Below are 26137 nucleotides of genomic sequence, written 5' to 3'. Positions count from 1 at the left end.
TGTATCGTCCATTTAATCCTTACAGCTACACTCTGTGTGTAACAAAGTATGGAAAGGGATTTAGGTAGTATAGATTCTTTTAAACTTACTGTCAATTATTAAACGGGGCTCTAACACACTCCATCAGCAGGAAGAACAAGCCTTCATATCATTATGTTACAGAGGGTATCTACCTGCTCCTCTCCTAAACTGAACACACACGTCTTTGTATGTGTTGGTTCTTTGATACCGTTTCCACCAACAGCAGTATTTCCACCAACTGTTTACTAATGAACATGATCTCTAATGTTATGATTTAGCTGTCAACCTGTCAACCACCCCCGAACAGTGTGTGCCAGTGACGACAATAACTAATCAGACCGATTTCGTTTTTTGTACCAGGCTGTAAACATGTTTATTTCTGCTGTAAAAACTGCTTTTTTTGCCAGTGGTGTGTATGTGACTTCCTGTGTTCTTGGAGCCAGCCTCTAGTGGACACTCGAGTAACTGCAGGATTTTGCACTTCCGCATTGGCTTCATTTTTTTAAGACTGGAGGTTTCCGCTTGGTAAAAACCAAAGTGCCCCAAAGTGTGTTCAGAGGTTGTCTGAAATAAGAAAGAGCTCCTTCAAAAATACAAAGTTCAGAACAGAACTTGTCTATCTGATAAAGGAGTCAAGCGGTGGAAGAGTTTTGACAAAGATTTGAAAATGTGTTGTTCACTTAGTGCATTAAAATAAAGTTAAACAATAAGGTGATAAACAAAGTGAAGATGATACATGACCAGCAGTATTTTTGAAAAAGATTGGGACTTATGGTTGTGGGTTGTTCTGATTCTAAACTTCAGTTTGTGTCCCCCTTCTTATACGATGTTTGAAACTCTGTTGTTTTGTTCAGGTCTGGGAGCTCTCGTCTCCTAGGTTACTGTGGATCACTGGAGGGGACGGCCTGCTGCTATGGACCGTCTTTTTAACCGGAAGGATATGCTGCATGAGCGCAACCGGTGATTCAGATTAAGTCTCTACTATCAAGAGAATATTTTGCCGCAATTTGGGCAATACGTCCCTCCTTTGTTAACTTTTCTCTGCCTGGCTCCAAAGGCGTAAAGAAGCATTTACTTCCTGTCAGAAAGACGGACATGGTGTTCGTCCAATCAGCGACGATTATTGTCAACCGCAGGTACCTACCTTTTCTGTTAGAAGTTAATGTCGTTGTGTGTTTTGTGATTTGTCGATGTGCACTTCAGGGCCACCGTACAAATTAGTATCAGTATGAAAATGACATCTATGTTAATAAAATAAACTCGTAGCAGCAGATCAGAGAGTACGACAGAACTCAGTTGTTGTTCTGATCAAATTTAATGTATCCTCTGAGCTATGTTTCTTACCCAGACTTTTATGGGGACCACTATAACTTTATTATTAATGTGGGACCGCAGGAAGTAAAGCTGTGCTCTCGGGTACAGCTAATGGGCATCCTAACAAATCAACAAATCACTTTATATGTTCTGGCAGAAGTTTTTTATTCGAGAATTGATTGAAAGTTGTTTTCCATTCAGAAATCCAATAACCGCTTTTTAAGCAGCGCAGATGTAGTTCACATTTTTTATGACTTTATTGTGATAATCATAAAGTAATTAGGGTGACTAATGGGGGACAAAATGTCCCGTTTGAAATATCTCGCTGTCACGGACTCTCTGCTTAAACTTTGAATGAAACTGGACTCCAGTGACTGATTTTCATTTTCAGCTCTGAAGACGATGAAAGCCAAGCCGTCTCTTATTTTCATTTAAAGATTTGACGGAGACACATCATTGTCTCTAATTATCACCATTAATCTCAGTGACAGCTTGAAATCTAAGTTTAAATGAGATAATGAAGCATGGATAAAAAGTTAATATCTGTCCAAAGAGTAAAAACCAAAGCTCTTACCCCGTACACCAGCTCCCCGACCATCCCGTTCCAGATCTTCGTCTCCGGGTCCCTGGCGCCGTATTTTCCATCCGGGACGATGGAGATTTTGTACTTGATGCCGATGTGTTTTGCGATCTCGGAGGCCAGGTCCACGCAGTATCCCTCGTACTGGTCGTTTCCCTCGTACATCTCCCAGTTCTTCTTAAGCATCACATACGGACCCTCCTACACAAGGGGACCATAACCAGTGAACCAGACCGTCAGACAGACAGACACACGGACATGACGCCTCGCACAGCAACAGACAACAAGATGACAAACAGGAACGGCAGCTCATTGGTACCAACCAGGGCTGAAGTTAAAGGCAGCCTGTGGAGTTTTCCACCACTAGAAGTGCTATGGAGCAATGTTTGCATGAGCAGTGTGTCTAGTGTACGAGCATGCAGGTGATGCAATGTACATTTATACTGATGTTTTCAGGTAGTTCGTTAACATTTAAAGGCAGACACACTCTTAAAACATCTAATGGATTGCTAGCTAGCAAACAGGGATTTAAATCCTGACTGTTAAAATGTTCTGTACAGCAGGGAACAACTTTCATGGTTATTCAATTCCTTAGAAAGTGCTTTCACTCTTCCTTTCAATCCTGAAAATTAAGGGGTGAGGTGATGATTGGATGACGTCTATATGTCTGATAGCTTTGTTGTTGTAGTTGGTAATAAACATGGTGCAATATTACCTAAATTTATTTAAAAAACCATACAACTTTTCTAAGTTGGAGATTTTAAAATAATGATTGGCGTCATTCATTGTTACCTGCCCCCATAACAGAGTTTTAAAGGTCACATATTATTAAAAATCCACTTCACCATGTTCCTCTAACATTAATATGTGTCTCTAGTCTGTCTACGATCCCCCCAATGATAAGAAAAGTCCATCCTCTCCGTCTTTTGCCTGCTCCACTTTTCAGAAAATGTGTGCTCAAACAGGCCGTTTGGAGATTTTCCCTTCATGACATCACAAAGGGCTGTAGCCCCTCCCCCAGGTGGGTGACCCTCCCACAGCTAGGTGTTTGTTCTGCCCTCTGAGTCTGCCTTCTCACCGTAAACAATAGAACATGGAGCGAGAAAGACCGAGACACCCGAGCCCTTCCAGAGAGGGGGCGTGGTCAGACACAGCTCATTTACATATTTAAAGGTACAGACACAGAAACAGCCTGTTCTGAGCAGGGCTGAAATAGAGGTGTTTTTAAGCATGATCAAATACAGGATCAGAGTGGATTTACAACAAGATACTTCACATACTTGATTTTGGGGAGCTCTGAGACTTATTGAAACTGGTTGAGAAGAAGGATAATATGTCACCTTTAAGCTTCAAGTAGAAATATGCTGCATCTTGTTGATATGCACATTGGCAGTAGGTGACTTATATCAATATATTTCTTAAGAACTAGAACACTTCAAACACAGTTGTCATATTTTGTCATGATGATACAACCAGGAAAATGTTTCTTAGTATCTGCAGAAATGATTCAAGTGTTCTGTCATCTCACATTTTCTGTCACTTTTGAAACTTTTAAACATCTACTTCCACTAGCACCTGGGCGTATCAAAGGGGGAGAAAAGCATGTCGCAGCTTTAAATGTGACTACAGGCCTGATCCCCACTGCTGTGAGATGCTTCTTTTTTTTTTTTGTTCTGCTGAAGATAATTTAGAGTAAAATAGAAAGAGATGCATGTGTAATCATAATGACAGCTTGTGCTTCATATGCACAGCTCAGACTGGGATTCAGACAGGAAGCTGAAAAAAGAATCTTCAAAGAATTAACATGATGCATGATACGCAGAGACTCGAAGTGAAAAAAAAGTGAGAGTAAAGTATGACTAAGCAGAAAAGGAGGCAGACATAAAGCTGAAGGGAAGTGAGGAATGAGCTGCAGTCAGACTGAATGGCTTAATATCTAAAAACGAGTGTGACTCGACTTGAACACTTTGGGTAATCGGCCGCCGCTACATCAGTTGTGACCGCGGCAGGTTATAGATCATTAGCCCCACCGGGGAGGGAAGAGAGTGATTTGAATGTAAACCTCGTCTGGTTTTCTGGGGTCATATTTCTAAATAAATTATGTTTGTCATGGAAGGCAGCATATTGCATATTGATAACAGGAGCTATTTATTCGAGAGATGTGATTGCTTGACTTTGCCCCGGGCCAAAGCAAAGGTAACAAAGACTCAACAGTGAGGGGAGAATGATAATGCACGGCTTAGCCTGCGGCAGAAACAAAAACGTTAATGTATAGCATAACGATAGCACAATGGAACTGTTGCATGTCGAAATTCATAATCAGAAATATATCTTTTGAAATGTTTGCATTAAAACTTCCAACCTTAGTTAGTGTGAACGATTTATTATTTAGCAAACATGTCCCTTGCAGAAAAGCCACAAAACACAAAAGATCCTAAAGAGGGTTATTATGCATCACAATGAATTCATAATAAGTCATTACAACAACTTAGGAAAACCTATTAAGTATCCATGATTTTGTAATTTTGAACACTGAGGTTAATACCACCTGAAATAATGATGAACATAAATGTATTAAAATCTAAATTCTTCAAAGCTAGGTCCAGATGAATCTGCTTCAGGAGGCCCGGCGCTCTCTCTCACAGCAGACTGCACATGCAACCTTTATCAGTTTTTGATCATAGCCCCAGAAACCAGCCAGCAAACTTCATAACCAGGAGGATCCTGTTGAGGTTTGTGGTATTTGGATTACATTTCAAAAAAGTAATTAGGAGTATGCAGCAGGACGTAAACTAAACAGACATACAGCAATGCCCACTGACAGTGGATTATCAAAGTCTATTACTTGATTGACTCTCAGACAATGTGTCAGAATAATTCCATGTGGGATGGGTCATGTAAATGACCTGACACCAAAATAAATAAAATATTCATTGATTCATAAAGTTTTAAATTATGGTAAATGACAGTAGGAGACAGAAAACCCCAAACTGCTCTTCTTATGTTCTCTGAAACTGTCTTTAAAGTTGACCTATTATGCAGATCCACATTTAAAAACTCGACCATAGTCTTACAATGCCGGATACCCAAACTTAACATGGGAAAAGTTTCAGTTCATGATGTAAACGTATGTTGAAGTAATCCTAGGATAAATCTGCAGAGGGCGCTAAACGGCTTTTCTCGTGTTTCTCGATATGAAACCATATTATCACGAGACAGCTTTAAGCCCCTACATCAGCCATTGAAACCTCCCCTGGCAGCCCTGCAGCGTTCTGCCCCCTGCAGGCCTGTTGTTACAAGTGCAGCCTGTTGCTTTTTCTCGACAGTCTACGGCAAGTACCCTCAATGTCCACAAAAAACTGACATGAGAGACACCAAATTGAACTTTGTTTGGTGGATACTAATCACTTTTAATGTGAGCAGACTTATAACAAAGCTAATTAAATCAAGACCTGCTCACTGTTAGCACATTCACAGTTTACGAGAGACGTCTCACTCCTGAGCATGCATAAACATCACATCCTTTGGATCTTTGTTATGAGTTGACGCTATACAAATAAAAATGTATTGATTGATTGATTGATCTCCCAGGACAAATAGTCTAGAGTCATTTACATAGAAATAAATCCACAGGCTTTTAGAGGACACAGAGAAAGATGGAGAAAGTCCAATTTTTTAAGATAATTGATAACCCGTCACACACAGAAATGAACACATATAAATGTTGCACATAATATCTTTAATGAATCTCAACCATATCAATAATGGAAGTTAATTTACAAAGTTTATCTTCGCAGATGTTTGGGATGATATGAGAGCCCTGACACAGCTTCCATCTTTGTGATTTATGAAAGCAGGGTGCATGACGGTGCTGGCAGCCCGGAGGAGCAGAGGGGGAGTGGCGGGGGGATAAAGGACGCCAGTCAGTGTTTCTGGCACGAGAAGACAGCAGTGTTTCAGAGGTCATCGCGGAAAAGCCCAGCGTGGCTGACAAGGCTGGTCAATAATCTCGGCCTCACTGCCTCAATCATCGCCTAATGAGACTAATTAACATGCCATTTAAAGCACACACACACACACACACACACACACACACACACACACACACACACACACACACACACACACACACTACAGGCTCACTCGATGTCTAAGAAGCATGTGTTCACACATAAACACACACAGGTCGAACACTGCGAGACTGAGCTTCCCTAAAAAACTGCCTGTTCGCTTCTGTTTGTGAGTGTTTTGTGTATTATGTAAGATAAACAATCTGTGGCTCATTCTGTTTGAACATGAGCACTAATAGGCAGCAAAACGTTTGTCCATATTGTATAATAGCTCGACCACAAAAAAAACATTTCATGAAGCCAACACACAACTCTGCTTCTCAGTAAGTGACTCATTTTGTGAGTCTCAGTCATCGGCAGCCACTCGAGGCACTAATTACATTTTTATTTGATTCAATTTGGTCGCATGACATTGAAAACGGGTGCAGCACATTTAAAGCACAATTTAAAATAATATTCGCAAATGACCACTGTCCCCTTTTTTTCTCTCTACGATGAAGTGCACTCGACGTGGCTGCTGCAGCCTTGTTAAAGGTTTTTAGATTGTCGCAGTGCTTCAATCAAAGCGGACACAGTGTTACATCCTGAGCTTTAACCTTAGTCTAAAAAAGCCTGAACACAAGCAGTCAGTCGTGAGTGTTTCTGCAAGACAATTATAAAGTAAGTGAGGGGTGCCGGTACTAGTGGTTTAGTGTGTGCAGCCCATGTGCAGAAGCTTAAGTCCTCCAGAGCGTGCCTGCACTGCTCAATTGATTATCTGCCTAAATTATTATATTAATTACCAGGTCTTATTCAGGACAGCATGAAGTTCACTTTATAAACTATGAGAATGTTTCAGGGAAGACACAGACGCTAAAACTGGCTTCTGATTGACAAGTTGCTTTTTGTGGGAACAAATCGCTTCGATGTCACTCTAACAGTCAACTGTTTTTATTTGCACCTTTTTGATTAGCTTAAAAAAACTAGTTTCCCACAGTTGTGTGAATTTAGAGGCACCTTGCTTGTGTTTGATTCAACCATCGTTCCTCTCCAGCTTCATCCTCCTTGTGTTAATATGTTACCATAAAATCCTGAATGTAAGTGTCAAAGGCATTTAAGCCACGTTTTTTTTTTTTCCTTGGGGGGGGGGGGGGGGGGGGCTGTCACCCTGTGGAAATACAGTCTAAACTCTAAACCGTCTTCCTGATTGCGATTTCCATTGCACTCTGCAAAGACCACAGAGTGCAGTTTCTGTGCAACTTTGAAGCTCTCTCCAGTATCATCATTTTTTGAGTTTACAATCTTCCAAGATACTGGTGGTGTGATAGTTGAGCGCTCAGCCTATGGTAACATGGACGGTTGTTAAGTACTAGACCAACAGCCCAAAAAAAAACAATTCACCCAGAGGCACGCTGCACACCTCTGCTGGTCATTAAATAAAGAGTCAATTCAATCAAACCAGCGTTTCAATCCCATCATAACGGCAAAGCGACCGGCTTGCAACACATCAGGGTTAAATTTTCATTGAGTGAGGTCACTTGCAGTAGCTGATTGTTGCTGCTGCACGTGGGTTGCATACTGGTTGCAGCCCACTTTTTAGATGAAAAAAAATGGTAGAACAAAGTGCGTCTTCTACATCACATTTTAATGTACTCAAAAAAGAGTATCAACCAATAACACTTACAAGTTACTTAGATCTCTGGACACCATTGTGGGAAATCAACAGCACATCAACGTACAAGTTATGTTCGAGAAAAGATGAAAACAAAAAGTTAACCATCTCATCTCTGCTTCCTCTTTAGTTTTTTCTCGTAACAGAGCTGCAGAAGGTTCACCAAAGCTTACGTTGATCGTAGCCCCTTGGTTCTGGTTAGTTAACTTTTTGAAGCAGCTGTATCCATAAAAAGTCAGCTGACAAAAAAAAAAAAAATGAAGCTAATATCTGTGTTGTGCAATCGGCAGCATGATGACTTGTTTACAAGCTTCTCTCTGCACATATTGAACATGTCCTTTATCACAGCTGCTCAGACGTTTTCCTATAAGACACAGAGGCAGCTGTGAAGAGAGACAATGCTGAGACACTTCATTAAGTTTCTGCTAAACAAACGTTACTTTCATGAACATTAAAAGTGTGTGTGTGTGTGAAACGCAGCCGTCATAATGAAACTATAATATCATGCCGCATAAAAAGCTTGATGGATATGAACTGGGATGATTATGAGCGCATTAGTCTTTCTAAGCTGTGTTAAAGCTTACAGGAAGCGCCTCGGAGTGTGTAATGTACCGAGCGGTGGAGCAAGGTAGTCGGGGGAAAGTGACAGATTTAGAGCATTCAGTGAGACATAATGTATAATCACATTCTGGCGCCGCTTCACTTTTATAGTTCGGGGTCCATAGATCTTCTTCTCCTCCAAAAAAATTACAAATTCAAATCAAGGATGGGATTGAAGCCACACAAAACACAGCGGGGAGCATGACGATGCATGAAGCTAACACACACACACACACACACACACACACACACACACACACACACACACACACACACACAAACAGGTGTAGTGGGACCTTGTTTATGCTAGTAAACAGACGCCATTGGGGGACCCATTAAAGCATCAACGGGTGTCCGTCCGCAAGCAGCGTCCTTAAAAAAAGAGAGACAGTGTCTTTCTCCCCCTTCCATTTGCATTTCATTTTCCTCTCGAGGGGCTCCATTACGGCTCTGAGTGGCTCCATTTCTCGTTCAGTTTTTCTGTCCATTAACATAGTTGCCGAGTCTCTCTCTCTCTCTCTCTCTCTCTGTCTCTCCACTCGCCCAGTGTGTCTTTAGGGCTTCATTTTTGGCTCGGGGCTGCTCGTGTCCATCACTCTCCCATTAAAGGGGCTTTCATATCCTGCTTGCGTCCAACTGGGGCTCAGTTTCTTAAAATGGGGTTCCTCATCAGGGGCTGAAAAGAGGGAGGATTGTGCTGAGCTGTGACTCTCCATTCCCACCCTCCTTCCCTCCTCCTCCTCCTCCTCCTCCTCCTCCTCTCAGCTGTTTTTACTGTAGTCAGCCATGTCAGAGTCGCTGCTACAGCCAGAGATTCACATGCCATGCAAAGGCCATTCATTCAATCATGTGTAAAATGATCTAGTAGCTCTGTTGAACTCTTTTTTTTTTTTTTTTTGTCCCTGTGAAATTTTTGATACGAAAGCCTCGGTAACAGCAGCTGGTAATGGAGCTGTTCGACTGCGTTTTGAGATGTTTATGGTGCAATAAAAAGACACTCTCAGTGACGGTAGTTGATTTCTGGAGTTGTCTGATGTTTCTAAAGGCGTAATAAAAACAAATCCCCCTTTCCTTAAGCGTCTCTTTTACTGTTAATGTTGCACCGCTTGTTACAAAGCAAAGCATGTGTGTGTGTGTGAGCCCTGACCTCTGAGAAAGAGCCTCCAAGGGGGCAAAGTGCTGAAATCTGATCCTCGCACGGGGACTATGCATCCTCTCAAATCCCTCAGGAAATATCATGTCATATGTGTGGAAGATTTAAGGAAACGTGTGTGGTAGAGAAAGAGTTGAAATCAATTTGGCTAATCTTGATGCCGCTCCCGTAGTCTGGTCTGTTGAGGCCGGTGTAATTGGATAATCGGTATCTCTAACTTTTATATATGAGGGGTCTCCCGCAAGAGTGTGTTAATGTCTGCCCAAAATAGCAAAGAAGTCCTTTAACTCAGCTCTAAAGGCCAGTGATAAAACTTTACGACGGTGATGCTTTACACTGCTATAAAAAAAAAAAGAAGTCTAATGTAGATTCTGCACACAGCTCGTCTATATTCAGCCTCTGTCATTGATTAACTACAGCGCCAAATAAGACAAATTTTGCGGGTCTGCAGGTTATCCACAAATTGCTTTTACAGTAGAGATGCTTGTAGAGTACCTTGGAAAGAGCTGAGGTACTTTACAAGAGAAGGATTTTGTAGGGAAACCGCACAGCTGACATCTTTATTGAAATGTAAAAGCAGATTTTATGTCTGAGATTTTTGTGTAGCTACTGAACCATCGGCTCCTGACTTTGCAAAAAACCCTGAAGGTGTTCTGCAGCAGCACTTCATAGACAAAGTCTCCTGCCTTCACAGCTTGTTCACAATACGACTGCATGCAAATGTGTGTGTATGTTGGTGTGTGTGTGTGTGTTGGTGAGCGCATGCGGTGTCCTCTTACCATGATGGTGGTGACCACGACGGTGCGGTTCTCGATGCCGGACGTGTCGTTTGGAAGCAGCGGAGAGTCCTGGATCAGCACCAGTTTGTCTGCGTCGTTCCAGTATCCGATCTGCCCGACAAAACAAAACATCTCACACTGTGCTCACCTGTACGTTCTTATAAACATGCTCCAAATACATGTGCTTTTAAAGGCTTTATATGCGATTTTTTGATCCAGCAGATGTCGCCCTTGAGCACCAGCATGAAACCAAAACAACTCGCGCTGCATTGTTGTGTTAGCATGCTAATGCTAGCGATCTTTATTATGCTCGTATCTTCACACTGCATGTAAATTTACCTGAAATGAGCGTGATCTAGAAACACAGTTAAGCAGTGAGTACAGTATGTTATTCTTCTTTTCTCTAGTCCCTCAATTAAACAACTTTTATACACGAGGGGAGGAGTCAGCCGGCCGTCCTGGCGATGTAAACAAAGTGAAGATAGGACTCTGAAAACTCTGAAAACATCACAGACAGTGGGACTCGGGTGTTACACCCATTGTAGACAGTCATGACTCACAGAGTTATTTTCAGAGGAGATACTTGATTTATATTATATTTAAGTGTGAAAAATCACATATAAAGACTTTAAACATTCATAAAACTGTCAGATAAAAAGTGATCATCCGGGCTAATTTAGCGTGTTGTTGTATATGTATTTAGAGGTCGTGTTAGTCTAGTTTGAAGCTTCATAGATTCTCCCATGATGCACTGCAGTCGCACATTTGCCAGACTAACACAGCAGAACCAGCTTTATTTTAGGAAAAGGTTGCTATGCATGTAAAAGTTGAATATGATATGATATTAACCTAAATGACCAGTAGGAGGGCTTTGTGTTTAAGAATCATCTTCAGGACCTTAGTGATAAAGTGTGTTGGAGCAGGAAGTCTGCAGGTGATGAGGCGCAGCAGCCTCCCGTGATCAAGTGTAATTTGATTGTGATGAGTTCTGCTTGGTCGGTGGTTTTTTAAATTCCCTGTGTATTCAATTTCAGGTTCTGCAACTGCAAGAACACTGCAGCTTTTGTGCGGGAAATCTGGATAACTGGTCGCTATACGTCTTCATTTTTGAGCTTCAAAAATTGGCGGGAAAAAGAAAGGGAAAAATCAAAGCAGTTCGACGTGTCTCAAGTTTTTGTCGCCCTTTAAGCTTTTTAAATCAAACGGTGTAAGTCAAATGTTGCTTCAGATTAAGGTGTTAAAATCTTCTCCCTGATGGTCTCATTTGCTGTTTTAGCTCAGAAAGAGTCGTCTTTATGAATTTGAGTCTTTTTTACATGAGCAGATAAAATCTCCTCACAGGAGCTTTAAGTGTCAAAGTAAGCGGTGGTGATTATCACTTTTTGACTTTTTTTCATCCTGTTTTGTTACTCACAGTTTTTAAATCAGCGATCTCATGACTGACAAACATTTCTGACTTTAGGTCGACTTGAACCTCCTCTCACATTTACTGATGAACATGACATGGAGCTGAAAAGTCTGACTAGAAAAGTAAGTTCAGTCAAGAATATTTTATCAAACTAGTATTTACAAAGTCTTATATAAATGTTCAGACTTATAATGCTTCATGTAATTAATTTATTTTACATCTAACACATTTTATTTATCGAAGGAGTCCAGAAATACTTCATGTATTTAAATAAAGTTTGACACATTTTGTTGTTTGCTGTTTGCAGGGACACTGAATCACTGCAGCTGAGACGCCCTCACGCAGGATTCTTCCAGGACTTCTTTTTTCTCGAAAGCTAGTTCATGTTTGTGTGACGTTACTGTCGCCATCTTGAGCTCATTCAGGGTCAAACTGAGCGTGCAGAACGGGACCGACATGATGTGTAGTGGTCATAAATGTTTGCACCGTTTGGTCTTTATGAGATTTGTATCAAACATCTAATCAAACCTGCAAACTAATATTATATCAATCAGGTGTATTGATCTTATAACAGGCCGGAGCTGTGATGACAAACATTAGCAGCTGTACGTCAGTGAGAGCAGGCGAGCCAGCCCGCTGCTTCAACGGAGAGCTGTGATTGGCTGGTACCTCCTGTGTGCTGGGGCATCAGGATGATTGAGGAACATGGAAAACACAGGAGCAGGCGCACACACACACACACACACACACACACACACACACACACACACACACACACACACACACACACCCACCCTGTCCTGACAGGACCCTCGCTGTGTGCAGGACGACAGGCTAAAGCAGCTTTTGATTGATGGGAACTCCTCTCTGCCTCCTCCCCCTCCTCTCCTCCTCCCCCTCCTCTCCTCCTCCATGATTGCTCTCTATTTCATTCCATCCTCGCTCTCACTCTCACAAGTGTTCATCTCTCTCTTTTTTCACATTTTCATTCTTTTTTTCCCCTCAGAAATCAATCCTCTCATTCCTGAGGTAAAGAAATTCTGCCAGAAATTGAACCTTTTTTTTTTTTTTACAGCCTATATGTGCGATACTAAAAAATTTCCTCTGAGACTTACTGTGTTAGCAGCTGGTTCAGATGTTATCAGATCATTAAATGGCTTTTGGCTTTCACACAAGGTGATAAGAACTGGATTTCCCTCCTCGTTGTTCTGTATTATTACATGTTTCATGTTGTTATATACCTCACATAGTCCTGAATGTATGAATCTGAGAGTTGAAGTACGGCTGTTTACTTGATTTTTATTTTAAGCAAAGTCCTTGTAAGGTTAAACCATCTTGTAATAAACTGGTCTCTAACTCTGAGATGATTGTAAACATCGTCTGAAACATCGATATTGACATTACAGGGTGACAGTTTCACAAAACACGTGTCTCCAATTCAGTGCCTGCATCTAATGGAGTCGAAGGCTGTCCCATTTTTAAGACCTGTGAACTTTTCCAGAAGGATCCATCTGGTGCATCCTTCTTGGCCGAGCATTTCCCGATGTTCATGGTGCGGCAATTCAAAAGGCAACGGCGGGTTTACAAGCAGCTGATGATTAGTGAGTAATTAGTTTAATCTCGTTTTTGAATAAAGCTAGCATCAGAAGTGTTGAAAAATGCCTGAGATGCGTGATGTTGATCATGCGAGCGATGTTCCGGTGCAGCTGTTGAGGTTGCTAGGCAACAGGAGCAGTGCTTATAGTTACGATTGTAACTTTTGTAGTCCAGACCTTCCTGATATCTGTTCGGTCTGAGCAGTCGGCCTTCATAGGGTCATTCCAACGATGCCATCACTTAACTGTGACACTGCTAGTATTTTATTGCAGTTTCCATGACAACAAAGGTCAGGTGGAGTTCAGCCTGCTTGATGCAGACTTTCTGATGTTCAGGCGCCTCCTGCTCTACCGGCATGGTCACGACAGATATTCATACTGACAACGAGGCCATTAACGCTCTGATAACACCTGAAGGGGGCGTCGTCCTCAAACCTCAGAGTAAATATCTGAGCTCACGCATTAGAAACATGATGTAGGCTAAAAAGAAGCAGTGAGTTAAACTGAACAAATATGAACACAAAATGAAAGGCGTGTTGTGTGATGTGATTACCCGTCTGGGTCCATTATTCTTCAGCTCAAACACGTCCATTGTGTAGTTGACCCTGCGGCCATAGTGGTCAAACTGGACATTACCTGTTAATCCCTGCAGCCGGACCTGCACACAGACGAGAACATACAAATAACAAATGTAAGAAAAAATACAAATCAATACAAGTGAAAGTAACAAGGTCAGAGTTTAGACAGTGTGGGATTTAAAGGTGTCTTTTTAAATATAACAGAAATGTTGCTTCTCATTTGTAGAAAGATAAAAGGTGGATAGAGGTGACTGCCACAGAAGTTAAGGACCGTTTAATTACTGTACTTTCCTTTCTTAAAAAAAGACACAGTGGACTTCACCTCCAACTGTTTTAGGGGCATTAAAGGAATATTTCCACATTTCTGGAAATCAGCAGCTTCCAAAAACTGAAGCTACATATTGAACTCAGTGTTAAGGTCTTACATGTTTATTGCAGCTCTGTAATAAGCAAGCCCAATGCTGACCGAGGAAGAAGATAAGCCTGAACACTTGTTTTAATTCATTACAATCACAACATTTTGACCACAGACTGTAAATATTAATGTTTGAAGCCTGAGTGACGTCAGCCATCTGTTCCTGCAGGGGGCGCCAGAGGCTCATCAGCAGCTGCCGCCATGTTGGAAATCCTGTCTCAGCCTATCTTTCAGTCAACCTAACGACAGGCTCCACCTGTCAATCATGTCAGCTACGGGCCTCACTATGGAAAACACGTATCGTCACCCCCCGTACAGAGTGTGCCTGTAAAGACAGTAACTAATCAGACCTGTTTGGTTTTTTGTACCAGGCTGTAAACATGTTAATTTATGCTGTAAAAACTGGCTTGCTGTGTGTATGTGACTTCCTGTGTTTCTGCAGCCAGCCTCTAGTGGACACTTGAGGAACTGCAGGATTTTTGCACCTCTTCATTGGCTTCATTTTTCAAGACCGGAGGTTGCAGCTTGGTTTCGACCAGTAGTCTTCTTCAGGTAAAAACTAAAAAATAATCACCTGAAGAAGACCTCTGGTCCAAACGTTGTGACTGCGATGGTATTTAAGCGAGTGTGCGAGCGTCTCTTCTTCCTCAATCTGCTGTTTTTGCACTGCCCTGCTCCTACATGACGCGCGTATAACAACCTCCTTTTAATCAGCCCCATTGCTTACATAAACTTCCTTTAAATGTTTTTGGATAGTAATGAGGGGGAAATGAGGATCTTGAGTGGATATGTATGTAAAATGTTTCTGTGTTTGCTTGGATCTTTGCAGTGGTATAGCAAACACGTGCATATCTTAGAAAAGTGTTTTTTCTCGGTCCAAAAGATGACATCACATCAGTTTAACATTCCTATCCTAGAAGCCTGCATCACGTTGCATTCCTCCCCCGCCTCACCTGTTTGAGAGTGCGCTCCATGTCGATGCCCTGGTTCCACGGGGCTGCGGGGTTGGCGAGACAGTCGCCTGCGTTCCCCCGTCTGGAAATGTCCACCTTCTGCCGCCGCAGGTTCCTGAAGGCCTCGGCCATCACCATCACCCCGTCATACGTCAACGCCGAGGTGTACTGGAAGAGGGGAAGAGAGAGCTATAGACGTTATGGTTGCAGGAAAAAAAAAACACCTTTAAATTTCAATAAAAACGCTGCTGTAGAAATTTTAACTCCAGCCTGTTAGATTCAATTCAATGCACTAAAAACAGAAGCTGTGATTTGTAAATTGCAGGCTTTGTTGTTAGGAGTCCGCCCTGCTGTTTTGTCTGTTTTGGGCCAATTTAAAGCTGATTTAGCCGGACGGGCCAAATCTTCTGCTATATTTACTGGTTAGACCTCCTTTAACAATTCCTAAAACAATCTGCCTCAGAGAGCACGCTGAGTTTCTGCCGGGGCCGAGCAGCGCATCATAACGGCTGCAGAGAGAGGGAGGCCGCTTTACTTTGCTCATTATTTTTCTAGAAATGGAAAGTCGGAGAGAGGGAGATATGGGAGGAGTATATTCCCCACCGTGTAAGCTCCCCCAATTTCCCCTAATCTATCTCTGACCTGAAGACTCCATGTTCCCTTCCGAGTATTTACGTCCACAGACATCACTCGCTCTGTCATGAGCCATACATTTGACTAAACCTCACCTCCAAGCGCTGCAGAAACTAATTGACTGAAAGAAGAAGAGGGAGTAAGATGGAGGGCGAGCGGTTGGGGAGAAAAAAAAAAAAGAAGAGGGAGAAGAAGAGGATGTTTTGTCCAGCCGGGGTAGCAGTCTGGCATTAATTATCCCGGCTAGCAGGAGTTCATTAACTTCGCCTCAGGCCGACGGTGACTCCTATTCATTAGCCCACTGCTCACTGTGACATTACGGCTCTCTGCGGAGGCTGCTGCACTCTCTCTACCCCTGTTTCTCTCTGACAAGCTGCCCAAAGTAACGTACACACACAAATAACAGAGGTGCAGGATGAACTGTCAGGAGCATCTCTGTCTGCAGCTAAAAGCAGCACAGGGACATGGACATGGACGGGGGGGGGGGGGAGGGGGGGGAAGGAGAACGAGGGACGACGCTGGATTAGTTCTTTAGTTTCAGACATTTAAGACAAGATAAGATAACAAAAAGACCAAAATGTATCCCAACTGTAAAATGCATCCCTACAATAAGACAACATCTGTCCATGCAGTCTGACATGTTGTTCCTGTTTGCTCATTTCTGTTTCCTGATTCACCAAGTCACCTTTAGATTTCTTCACTATACCGTAACATTTATGAGAGAGTTTATGACATGCCCTGTCTGATTATACTTCAGTTCCTGTGTTTAATTTTTTTCTGCAGGATTCAAAGATAAATGTTTGGAAAGTGTAAAGTTTTAAGGAAGCTTAAAGGCTCACACTTTCTGCCCTGATCGATATCGTATTGACAGAGTCAGTGTTTCTCTGATTCCGCCTGCAGAGAGGATGATTATCATGACGAAGAAAGATTAGCCTTATAGATGTAAAGCTGAAATTATTGAGAGCTGAATCTGATATCATGAAGGCAAAAAAAAAGATTCTAGTGGAAATACTAGGGGTGTAAACCGATCTGAATGGGTAACCGATTTCGTCCAATGACAGCTGGGTCCGGCTCAAGCCCCCTGCGACCCTGAACGGGGAAAGCGATGTAGAAAATGGATCGATGGACTTTTTTTTCACATCCGTAGAGTAAAAACAAATACTTTGGATCCGATAATCCACTGGTATGAAATCGTTCTTTATTATAATGAATCCTCCCTGAATTGGATCGTAGCCCTAGAGAATTTAATCGGATCGAATCGTCTTGTGAAGGAGCGACGCACGACCCCTAGGAGATACTCAGAGAAATGACATCAATACAAACAGATCTACCTCATTAGAGCAGAGGTCTTTGGGTTAAAAGACAGAAACAGATTCAAGTATCTCATCATTAGTCCCTGTCATGACAAAGCTCGCCGTCATAAAGACACACCGTACACTGAGTGTGTCATTACATCACTACCTGCAGATTCCTGTAACTCTTAACACAAAGGCATTTCGAGTTGTCTTTTGCAAAAAGGGAGTAAACGTGCCGGAAGAAGATCCAACTCGGCGGCGGTGTAAATATATTAGAAGAAAGAAGGGCCGGCTGTGACTCAGGCTGTGGACAAACTTAATGGCGAGCAGAGTCATTTAGTCTGAGTGGATTTCCAGGAGAGAGAGCAATCTATCAAGAAATGGAGAGGGAGATAAACACACACACACACGCACACACACACACAGATAACACAAACAGCCCTGCACACACACACACACACTCAATAATATCATGTGACATCACCCCATGGTGTAAACTTTTAATTTGAACCGCCCAAATCCATCAGACACACATCCCACTCTCTCTCTCTCTCTCTCTCTCTCTCTCTCTCTCTCTCTCTCTCTCTCTCTCTCTCTCTCTCTCTCTCTCTCTCTCCTCTTGACTCACACCGTTTCCGCTCGGCTGCATCTGGTTTTTTAAATAGAAATCTTTGTTGGCGCACAGATTTGCTCGGGGGCAGGAGGAGGTTTGCTGACCACCATGGCGTGATGCCTTCTTGCCCCAGTGCCATTTGCAATCTGTGTGCCTGAAAAGAATGCAAAGTGGGTCAGTCTGTCACATCGCCGCAGATTCCTGCTGCAGCTGCTTGTTTGTGTGCATGCTCATGAATGTGTTTTTATTATGTTGTTGTTTTCGTTTGCATCTCTGTCTCTGAGTGCTCGGATGCTGTTTCTCTGCACGCCTGGCAACACGCTGCTTTGTATTCATACACATTTCATCTTATCCGACACTGACCTCTCCTCTCTGTCTCTGCTGTATGCACTATTTGCTCCCCAGCTCTGATTTTTTTTCAAGTTCAGCCAAATGACTAAAGAAGCATACATTTAACATGACTTTCTACAAGTGTTGCAGTCAAGACGACTCAAATCAAAACCAAGTCGTGACCAACACCAGAGTGCATCCAAAACCATGACGAGCCCCGGGCTTTGATGTGTTAAGATGGAGTCAAGACCAAGATAAAGACTGGGCAAGACCAAGTCACGGCCCAAAGCTTTGAGGGATTAAGAGCAAGTTAAGACCAAAATTAAAGCAAGGGCAAGACTGAGTAAACAGAGACTTTGATAAATAACATCAAGTCAAAAGCCTTTTTCACACATTCACTCCTGGAACTTTCTGGAAGATTTTCAGAAAGGCAGTCCTTGGAATCTTCCTGATACACATCTTCCTTTAAAGTCTTTATATGTGATGTTTCACACTTAAATGTAGAAATCAAGTATCTCCTCTGAAAATAACTCTGTGAGTCATGACTGTCTACAATGGGTGTAACACCCGAGTCCCACTGTCTGTGATGTTTTCAGAGTTTTCAGAGTCCTATCTTCACTTTGTTTATATCGCCAGGACGGCCGGCTGACTCCTCCCCTCGTGTATAAAAGTTGTTTAATTGAGGGACTAGAGAAAAGAAGAATAACATACTGTACTCACTGCTTAACTGTGTTTCTAGATCACGCTCATTTCAGGTAAATTTACATGCAGTGTGAAGATACGAGCATAATAAAGATCGCTAGCATTAGCATGCTAACACAACAATGCAGCGCGAGTTGTTTTGGTTTCATGCTGGTGTTCAAGGGCGACATCTGCTGGATCAAAAAATCACATATAAAGCCTTTTAAAGGAAGACTGAGTCCGCTCACCAAAAGCTGCTCCACATTTCATGAAGTCTATCACTACATGTGACATTTCAGGACCTAGCCCTTCATCAGACCTGATGAATACCCCATAATTTTTGAATTTTCCCTCGGGATCAATAAAGATCTAAATATCTAATATCTATAACTAATGAATACCCAGCCCCAACACCAAGACTTAAGCCATGTGAAACTGAGTAAAACCAAGCCCAGACCAGTGCCTGTACCTACAGTATATGCATACATACAAAAAAATGTTGTTCATGCAAAAAACAAAAGGCGGTCCTTAGATTGATCTGAAAGATCCATATTCCACTAAAACAAAGGAATAAGTCTAAAGTTTCTTCTTCATTCACCTCTTTCATTTTTAAACATATTGGTCAATGAGTAAAGTTATCGGTTGCAGTTGAAGCGAAGAGTTTAGCATCCAATCTAAGTAATGACAGAATAAAGAGAAAATAATGCAGACAGTTAAGTCGTCTCCCAGCAGTTACGAGTTTGACTGATCTTCATATGTTTGTCTTTGTTGACTCCAAGACAAGACCAAGTGAGAATGTGTCCAATTACAAAAAGCGGAGCAAATCTTTAGAAAGTGGTCTTGAGAGTCCTTGATAGATCTTGAGTACTTGAACACTAATGTCTGCACAAACACTCCACAGGTAGCTGTTGTTTTCAGTTACTTTCAATAGTCTAAAATATAACCAGAGATTTGAAAGCTCACAGCAGAAGTTTTTCACTTTTTGGATTCAAGAAGGGGCTGAACTCCTCTGATGTTTGCAGAATATGAAGGCTAACTAAAGTCTCTTAAAGGGAGTTTTCTTTTCAAATGATTTCTACTTGATGCCACAGAACCAAACTACTTCAGTATAAAATCGATATGGCATTGCTGATTTGACCATTTGATACCTTTGGTGGGGCGTCGGAGCCCGGGTACTCCCTCTGATCCAGCTTGTTCCAGCGCTGCATCAGCTTGATGACCATGGGGTTGCTGAAGTCGACCAGCTGGAAGCCCGTGACGTTGGCTCCACCGTGCATGAAGCGCTCCAGGTTGATGTCCTTAAAACCCTTCAGGGGGGGAAACAAGAAGAGGAGAGAGCGGTCATGGGCTGAGTCAGACGATGGAAAGAAAGAAAAAACAAGTCAATGAGTGTAACAATAGAATAGAGAAAGCACTCTTCAGCGCTGACCCAGAAACATCATATCAAACTGCAAGTCCGTCCTGTCGCTATGACAACAGTCTGTTGACAACGGCCGCTCCTGTATGACCCACACTGCTCCGTTACTTCTTACCGCATGTTGTTTTATTTTAGATATTTTATTTTCCTGATCAGACACAGAGCAAAAGAGGATGTGTCGGATCAGGCGGACAAACTACGGGGAATATCATACATTTAGAAATAGAGTGCCGGTGACGTCAACAGCGCCGTTCTAAAAAAAAAAGTTAAAAGATTTTCAACTTAAGCGCTCAGAGCAGCCGCACAAAAAAAGGCGGCGCGATTGGAAAACAAATACGCTGGGCGCTGCGCTTTCTCTCCTGCTGCAACCGTCTCTACTCATTGAAAACGATTTTTAAAAAAAGAGACGCTGGCGCTCAGAACAGAAACGCTCGGCGGACACGGGGCGTAAAGGTTTCAGTGGTCCTGATGAAAACCGAGGGTGATGTGAGTCAATAGAAATGTTCTGAAAGTCTTTTCACGCTAAATATTTTCCTCTTTTTTGGGTTCAGTATGTTCATCGAGACGTTACAGCATCTGCTTCAGGGCCAGTACTTTAAATAAAACCAGCGTGAGAGTTTAAGCAACGGAGCAAGTGAGCAAATGCATCCATGTTATTCAAGCAGAGCGTGCATGGACTTAGGGTTCCATGTGTTTTGAGAATATACCTAAGGGAACGCCTTGGTAGGTTTCTCATTAAAGTGCCTTTCACATGTAACGAGGCTGAGTTCAGTGACCCCCCCCCCCCCCCTTCCCTTCAATTCCTAACTTTGTCTTAACTTCCTTTCTCATGAAAGTGAAAAGCTGAAATAATTATCCTTTTATTTGTTTCATGAAATAAACTGAATCAGCCTGGAGCGGTGATGGTTTTGTTATTTTCAGCGATGGACAAAAGAGGTCAAATCCATCGTAAATCAACCAATCCTATATTTACTGTGTGAGTGCAGAATCAAACACAAACTCTTAAATAACATTTCACATTCAGAGAAGTGCTCGACCATCATCTTTGTGATATTGCTGCTCGTGTAGAAAACGCAGGGTTCTGGTTCTGAAATTGTTTATCCATCAGATGCATAATTCATGCATCTAAATCATATTTTTCAAAAGTTTTAACCCCCATCTTAAAAAATAACGAGGCGTTCATGGATACTTAGGACTAAGTTTTGCATATAAACACCACAACAAACAGATTGAATCTACAGATCAGAAGCGGTAGGAAGCAGAGATGAGAAATCAGGAGGGAGGTGAGGTGAAGAATACATGAAGAGAAGAACACACAGGAAGCATCAGACGTCATTTTTTCCTCTCACCAGGTTGGCCATGATGTAATGGTAGCCTTTGACATGTTTCCCCACGCTGACGATCTGTAAGGAGGCGGAGAAAAGAACTCAGCGTTAATCCGACTGGATGACAGCGTAGCACACGTTAATTACAGTTAATGATGCGTGTGACAGGCGTGTGTGTGCGCAGCTCGACACGAGAGGGACCAATCGGGTTTAATTCTCGGAAGCTCAGACGTCTGAACGAATGAACAGGCGGTCGTCTCAGCGAGGAAGTCAACACTTCACGCTTTCAGAGACACAACAATGCATGTCAACACACACACACACACACACACACACACACACAAGCACGACCACATGGCTGCCTCCTGTTTGATAAAAACTGATCTTGAAAGCTGACATCTGCTGGGAAATCCCACCGGACGTCCGGGTTGATAATGGCGTGATTTAAGCTGAAAGGGAAACGCTTTGATTGTCTCTCACAGAAGCTTGGATTGAAACCAGTTTCTGTTAAGAGCGGAGCATCAGGTGGTGGAAAGATTCAAACATTTAAAAAAAACACAACTGTTAAATCAATCGGAGTGACGGCGGGGAGCTGCAGGAGAGATCAGCATCCAGACCAAACGGCTGAAGGGCTTCAAATAAGGGCGCGGTCACACTGGCCATCCGTACCGTGCTGTACTCAAGCACGATTGGCCCCCCGCTGCGCCATTCCCACGCTGGCCCGGCACGGCCCGCGGTCACACTGGCCAGGACTAACCGCGCCTAAAAGCACGATTACCTCTTGCACATAACGTTGTACAATCGACAATAAATCAGTGTCATCATATTAGAGAAGAGGTTTTCTTCTTATTGGAGATTAAAGGTGGAAATGTGATGGAATTTCTGTATCTCTGTGTGCAGACATTTAGCTCATTCTTTGCCGCCTGATGACAGTCACAGCTGATCGGGTTAGTCGTGTCTATGCCAACCAAGGTCACTTTGTGTCTCCCCTCATATCTGGATTGTTTTGGCAGATTAAGTGTCCGCTCTCCATTAACTTAAACGACAAGTGTGTGTTCAAGTTTTATGTAGAGTGCTTGAGGTAAGGTAGTCTGGGGTTTTGACTTAGAGGCGCGGGGGGGCGGCTGTAGCTCAGTTGGTAGAGTCGTCGTTTCTCAGCTCCTGCAGCCACATGTCCGACGGGGGGCAAGACACTTAACCCTGAATTGCTGAAGGTAATAATGGATTTGAAGTGTCTAAAAAATGTAAATTCTGGTTGGCGTTTCGAAAATTAAAAAAAAAAATCAGAGAATCGAAAAAGACCAAGTACTTTGAGTTTTCTGTTGTATCTTTCATCACGACTAGTACACTGATTTACACAAGTCTTCGTCTGCAGCGTATGAATGGAATTACATAGCAGCCTCTACCTTCAGTGTGTGAATGTGTAGGTCTGACCTGCGGTGTAAAAGCACTTTGAGTAGTCAGAAGACTAGAAAAGTGCGATACAAGCTCAAGTCCATTTACCATTTACTGTCTGTGTCTGTGTTGCACTGAATATTCTGACTACATTTTTGTCAGAACTGCAGCTCAGCTGATCTATTTTTTTTTTTTTAAATCTATTTTTAAAAATCTATATTGTGGTATCTATCTATTTTTTTTGTACATTTTTAATTTTTCTTTTTTTATTTAAATTGTACTTTGTTCACTTTTTGTTTGCAATCTTTGCTCTTTGCTGCTGTAACATTGTAAATTTCCTCGTTGTGGGATAAATAAAGGATTGTCTTATCTTATCTTTTCTTATCTCTCTCTCATTTAGATGGTATGTTTATTTTTTTTGGGCCAGTGCTCTCCCTGAAGTTGATTCATTTTGTGTTTATTGTTAATAAATATCTGTACTGTAAATGAATCTGATTGTGGATCATCATTGTGAGTGATGAAGGAGAGGGTCACTTTCCCCTATAGCTGGTTGCAACAGTGTTGTTATTTAACTCAATTTAAGTTGATTGACAGGAGGAATATTTCCTATTTCTTATTCAGTTTTTAACCTTACCATAATGTGCAAATCAAACTGAGACGTTTGGCATTAAGTTGATTCTGACTGCTTGATATCACTTTGTAACATGAATCACCTTCTAAATCTCTTATTGCATTAAAACACCCTGCCTGTTTTGTTATGTCCCACAGTGCAAACGACTATACTGATGAGAGGATACGTTGTTATTGTCTTTATATTCCTGTGTGCTAACTCACTGTGATTTTGTGATTTTTAGGATTATTTAAAATTTCATCCATGCAGTTACAGATATTTGGCTCCTGGTGCGACGGAGAGCGACGTCCCTGCAGGAGAACAGCTGTGAGCTGGAAAATGATATGCGGGGAGGGACGACTAATTCTGCCTCGTATACGACCTAATTAATGACGGCCGCTCGCACGAGAGGCACAAGCACTCACTTTTATAATAAATCAACATCAACTGATTGTTTTCAATTTGCCTCACTTGCATTAATGTATCGTATTTATTCATCATTAATCAGAAAGTAAAACACAACATGCATACTGTATGTGATTATGTTGAGTGCTGGAGAATACAGTGCAGAGAGGATGCATTGGTTCTTGTCTGATTATTATTCCTCTTAATGCAGAATCTTCTCATGTTTTCTTTTCTCCCTGACCTCACAATGTAACATCCTTTTTAAAAGACTTCAATTCAGATGTGAGAAGACCCTTTTCAACAACTTTACAGAGACTCTGAGTTTATAAAGCAGACTTTTTGAGTGCAAAAAAGGTGATAATTAAGGGAGCAATATGTATCTCTGACTCCTAGTGTTTAAAATGGGTACTGCAGTCTAAATTCTAAACATTGTAGAGAGCTGTCTCCCCCCCCCTCTCTAGAGTCGATGATCACACAGGTCACCATGTGGTGGACTCTGAAGCTTCAGTGTTTATCCAGCTCTGCATGGGTCTGTAAACCTTTCTGTGTTCTAACCTCTCTCCATTTTTCAAAAATCATCTCCAATATTGATCCTAGTTTGAGCACGTTTCTGCTCGTGGAGCTTATTAGAAACATGCAGAGGCTTTTTAGGTCGGGTACAATCACTTCTATCTGAACCACTTCTCTTGACCCGCTTCCATCGCTGCAACACCTGTTGACCTGATAACTGCTCTCATATCTGGTAAACCGAGGGGCGTCCAAAACGGCTGTGTGGGGGGGTGTCTTAAAACCTTCTTGGTTCCACACAAATACAGAGCATTCAGTACCAGAATCTTCTGCAAAACAAAACACTAAAAACTTTGCTTAAAAAAAAGTATATTCAACGACATCTATAAGTCTGTATCATCTGTTTTTATTGGGCAACTAAGATTCAGTTTGTACAACTTGAAAATGTGCTTCCATTAGATCGTCTTTCTGTCTCTAACAGTCGCGTATTTAGAGATTTAATGGTCTTAAATCCAGAGTCACATCTGGTTGCATATAAGCCCCGATGTTTACTGACCGTGCTGTTAACAAGCAGCTAATGAGGCCCGATTATGTATTCAAATCCTCGTCCCGGATCAGGAGAATTTGAAGAGATACTTACTGAACACGATGCTAATAAAAGCCTTAAATACAAGTCGATGTGTTTCGAGGTGACTCTGACCACCGCTGCACAAACCGTGAGCACAAGCTCAGAATATGACAGAGTCCATCACATCTACGCATGGAGCGGGACGTCTGCTGCGCACACACACACACACACACACACACACACTCATCTGCAGAGTAAATTGTTAGGACTATGACAGATGTCAGGAGTGGAGATTTCCTGAATAATTGAACAACAAACTGAGACACCAGGTGCCTCGGGGAAGGCGATGCAGGGACGAAGGTACACTTCATATTCTGAGTGTGTTTATGCCAAAAAAACACCAGCGGAGATCTGAACAGGCTGTTTTCAGGCTTCAAACTTTGTCAAAGAAAAGAGTCAAATAAACATGGAGTAAGTTCTGTTCTGTACTTATGTTTAGTTTGTGGGATCGTGTCATGGCATGTCAGAGAGTGAGAAATAAATCCAGATGTTCAGATTCAACGTTTCAAGTTTCAGTTTGTATACAACGCTGCTTAAGTACATGCTGGTGTGGACACTGGTAAATCTTTATTTATAAAGCTATTCTGGGAAAGATCCTGCACTACCTTTACTCACTTTTAATCCTGAAGTTTGGGATCCACAACCTTCATTCGTTGGACTTTATTAAATTTGTCCTAAATTCTAAACTGCGTCGGGACAGAAAGCGTTTAGGTTTTCTGCACCTTTGGAACAATCCTCAGTCTGATCTTAAACTGAAAACTGAGTTACGCTGATTTTTTTAAAACCTCAGAGAAAAGTCTTCGATCCAAAACTTTCAATGCAACTGATTCATTGATGATTTTATCTTCAGTTTTCTTATGATGAAATGTGATCTGAATGAGTTTGAGTGTTTTGTTGTTGAAACTGTGTTTCTGATTTCTTGGCCACGTCTACCTAAAAAGGAAATCTGTGATCGGAATAGGACAATTCAATTAGGCTTTATACATAAAATTTCTAGAGTCAAAAACAACTTGAGCCGTATGTCAGAGATTTTTTGAAGATAACATCGTTTACTTAGTTAATTGCTGAGATTTTGAAAATCTGGTCATTTAAATTAGTCAGACAGGGTGCAAACAGTTTATGCCCTTCATGTAATTTAGAGGTTAATATTTGGTCTCCTTTACAAAGTGTCAGTAACTTAA

At 41.9% G+C, this 26137-nt stretch overlaps 1 protein-coding gene across 2 annotated transcripts in view; it reads right to left on the bottom strand.

The window, feature by feature from the left end:
• gria4b (glutamate receptor, ionotropic, AMPA 4b) overlaps positions 1-26137 on the bottom strand; it is a 152235-nt gene that overhangs the window by 34829 nt on the left and 91269 nt on the right. For both annotated transcript variants that reach the window (XM_061056386.1, XM_061056385.1), the window contains exons 5-10: positions 21436-21489; positions 19818-19976; positions 15118-15285; positions 13725-13829; positions 10169-10279; positions 1910-2116 (exon numbers count right to left, since the gene is read on the bottom strand). In XM_061056386.1, the coding sequence (XP_060912369.1) occupies positions 1910-2116; positions 10169-10279; positions 13725-13829; positions 15118-15285; positions 19818-19976; positions 21436-21489 (804 nt within the window). The remainder of the gene's footprint in view (positions 1-1909; positions 2117-10168; positions 10280-13724; positions 13830-15117; positions 15286-19817; positions 19977-21435; positions 21490-26137) is intronic.

This window comes from Labrus mixtus, chromosome 14, assembly GCF_963584025.1.
Source record: "Labrus mixtus chromosome 14, fLabMix1.1, whole genome shotgun sequence".
NCBI classification, from domain to species: domain Eukaryota; kingdom Metazoa; phylum Chordata; class Actinopteri; order Labriformes; family Labridae; genus Labrus; species Labrus mixtus.
This window is presented reverse-complemented; position numbering and strand designations above follow the sequence as displayed.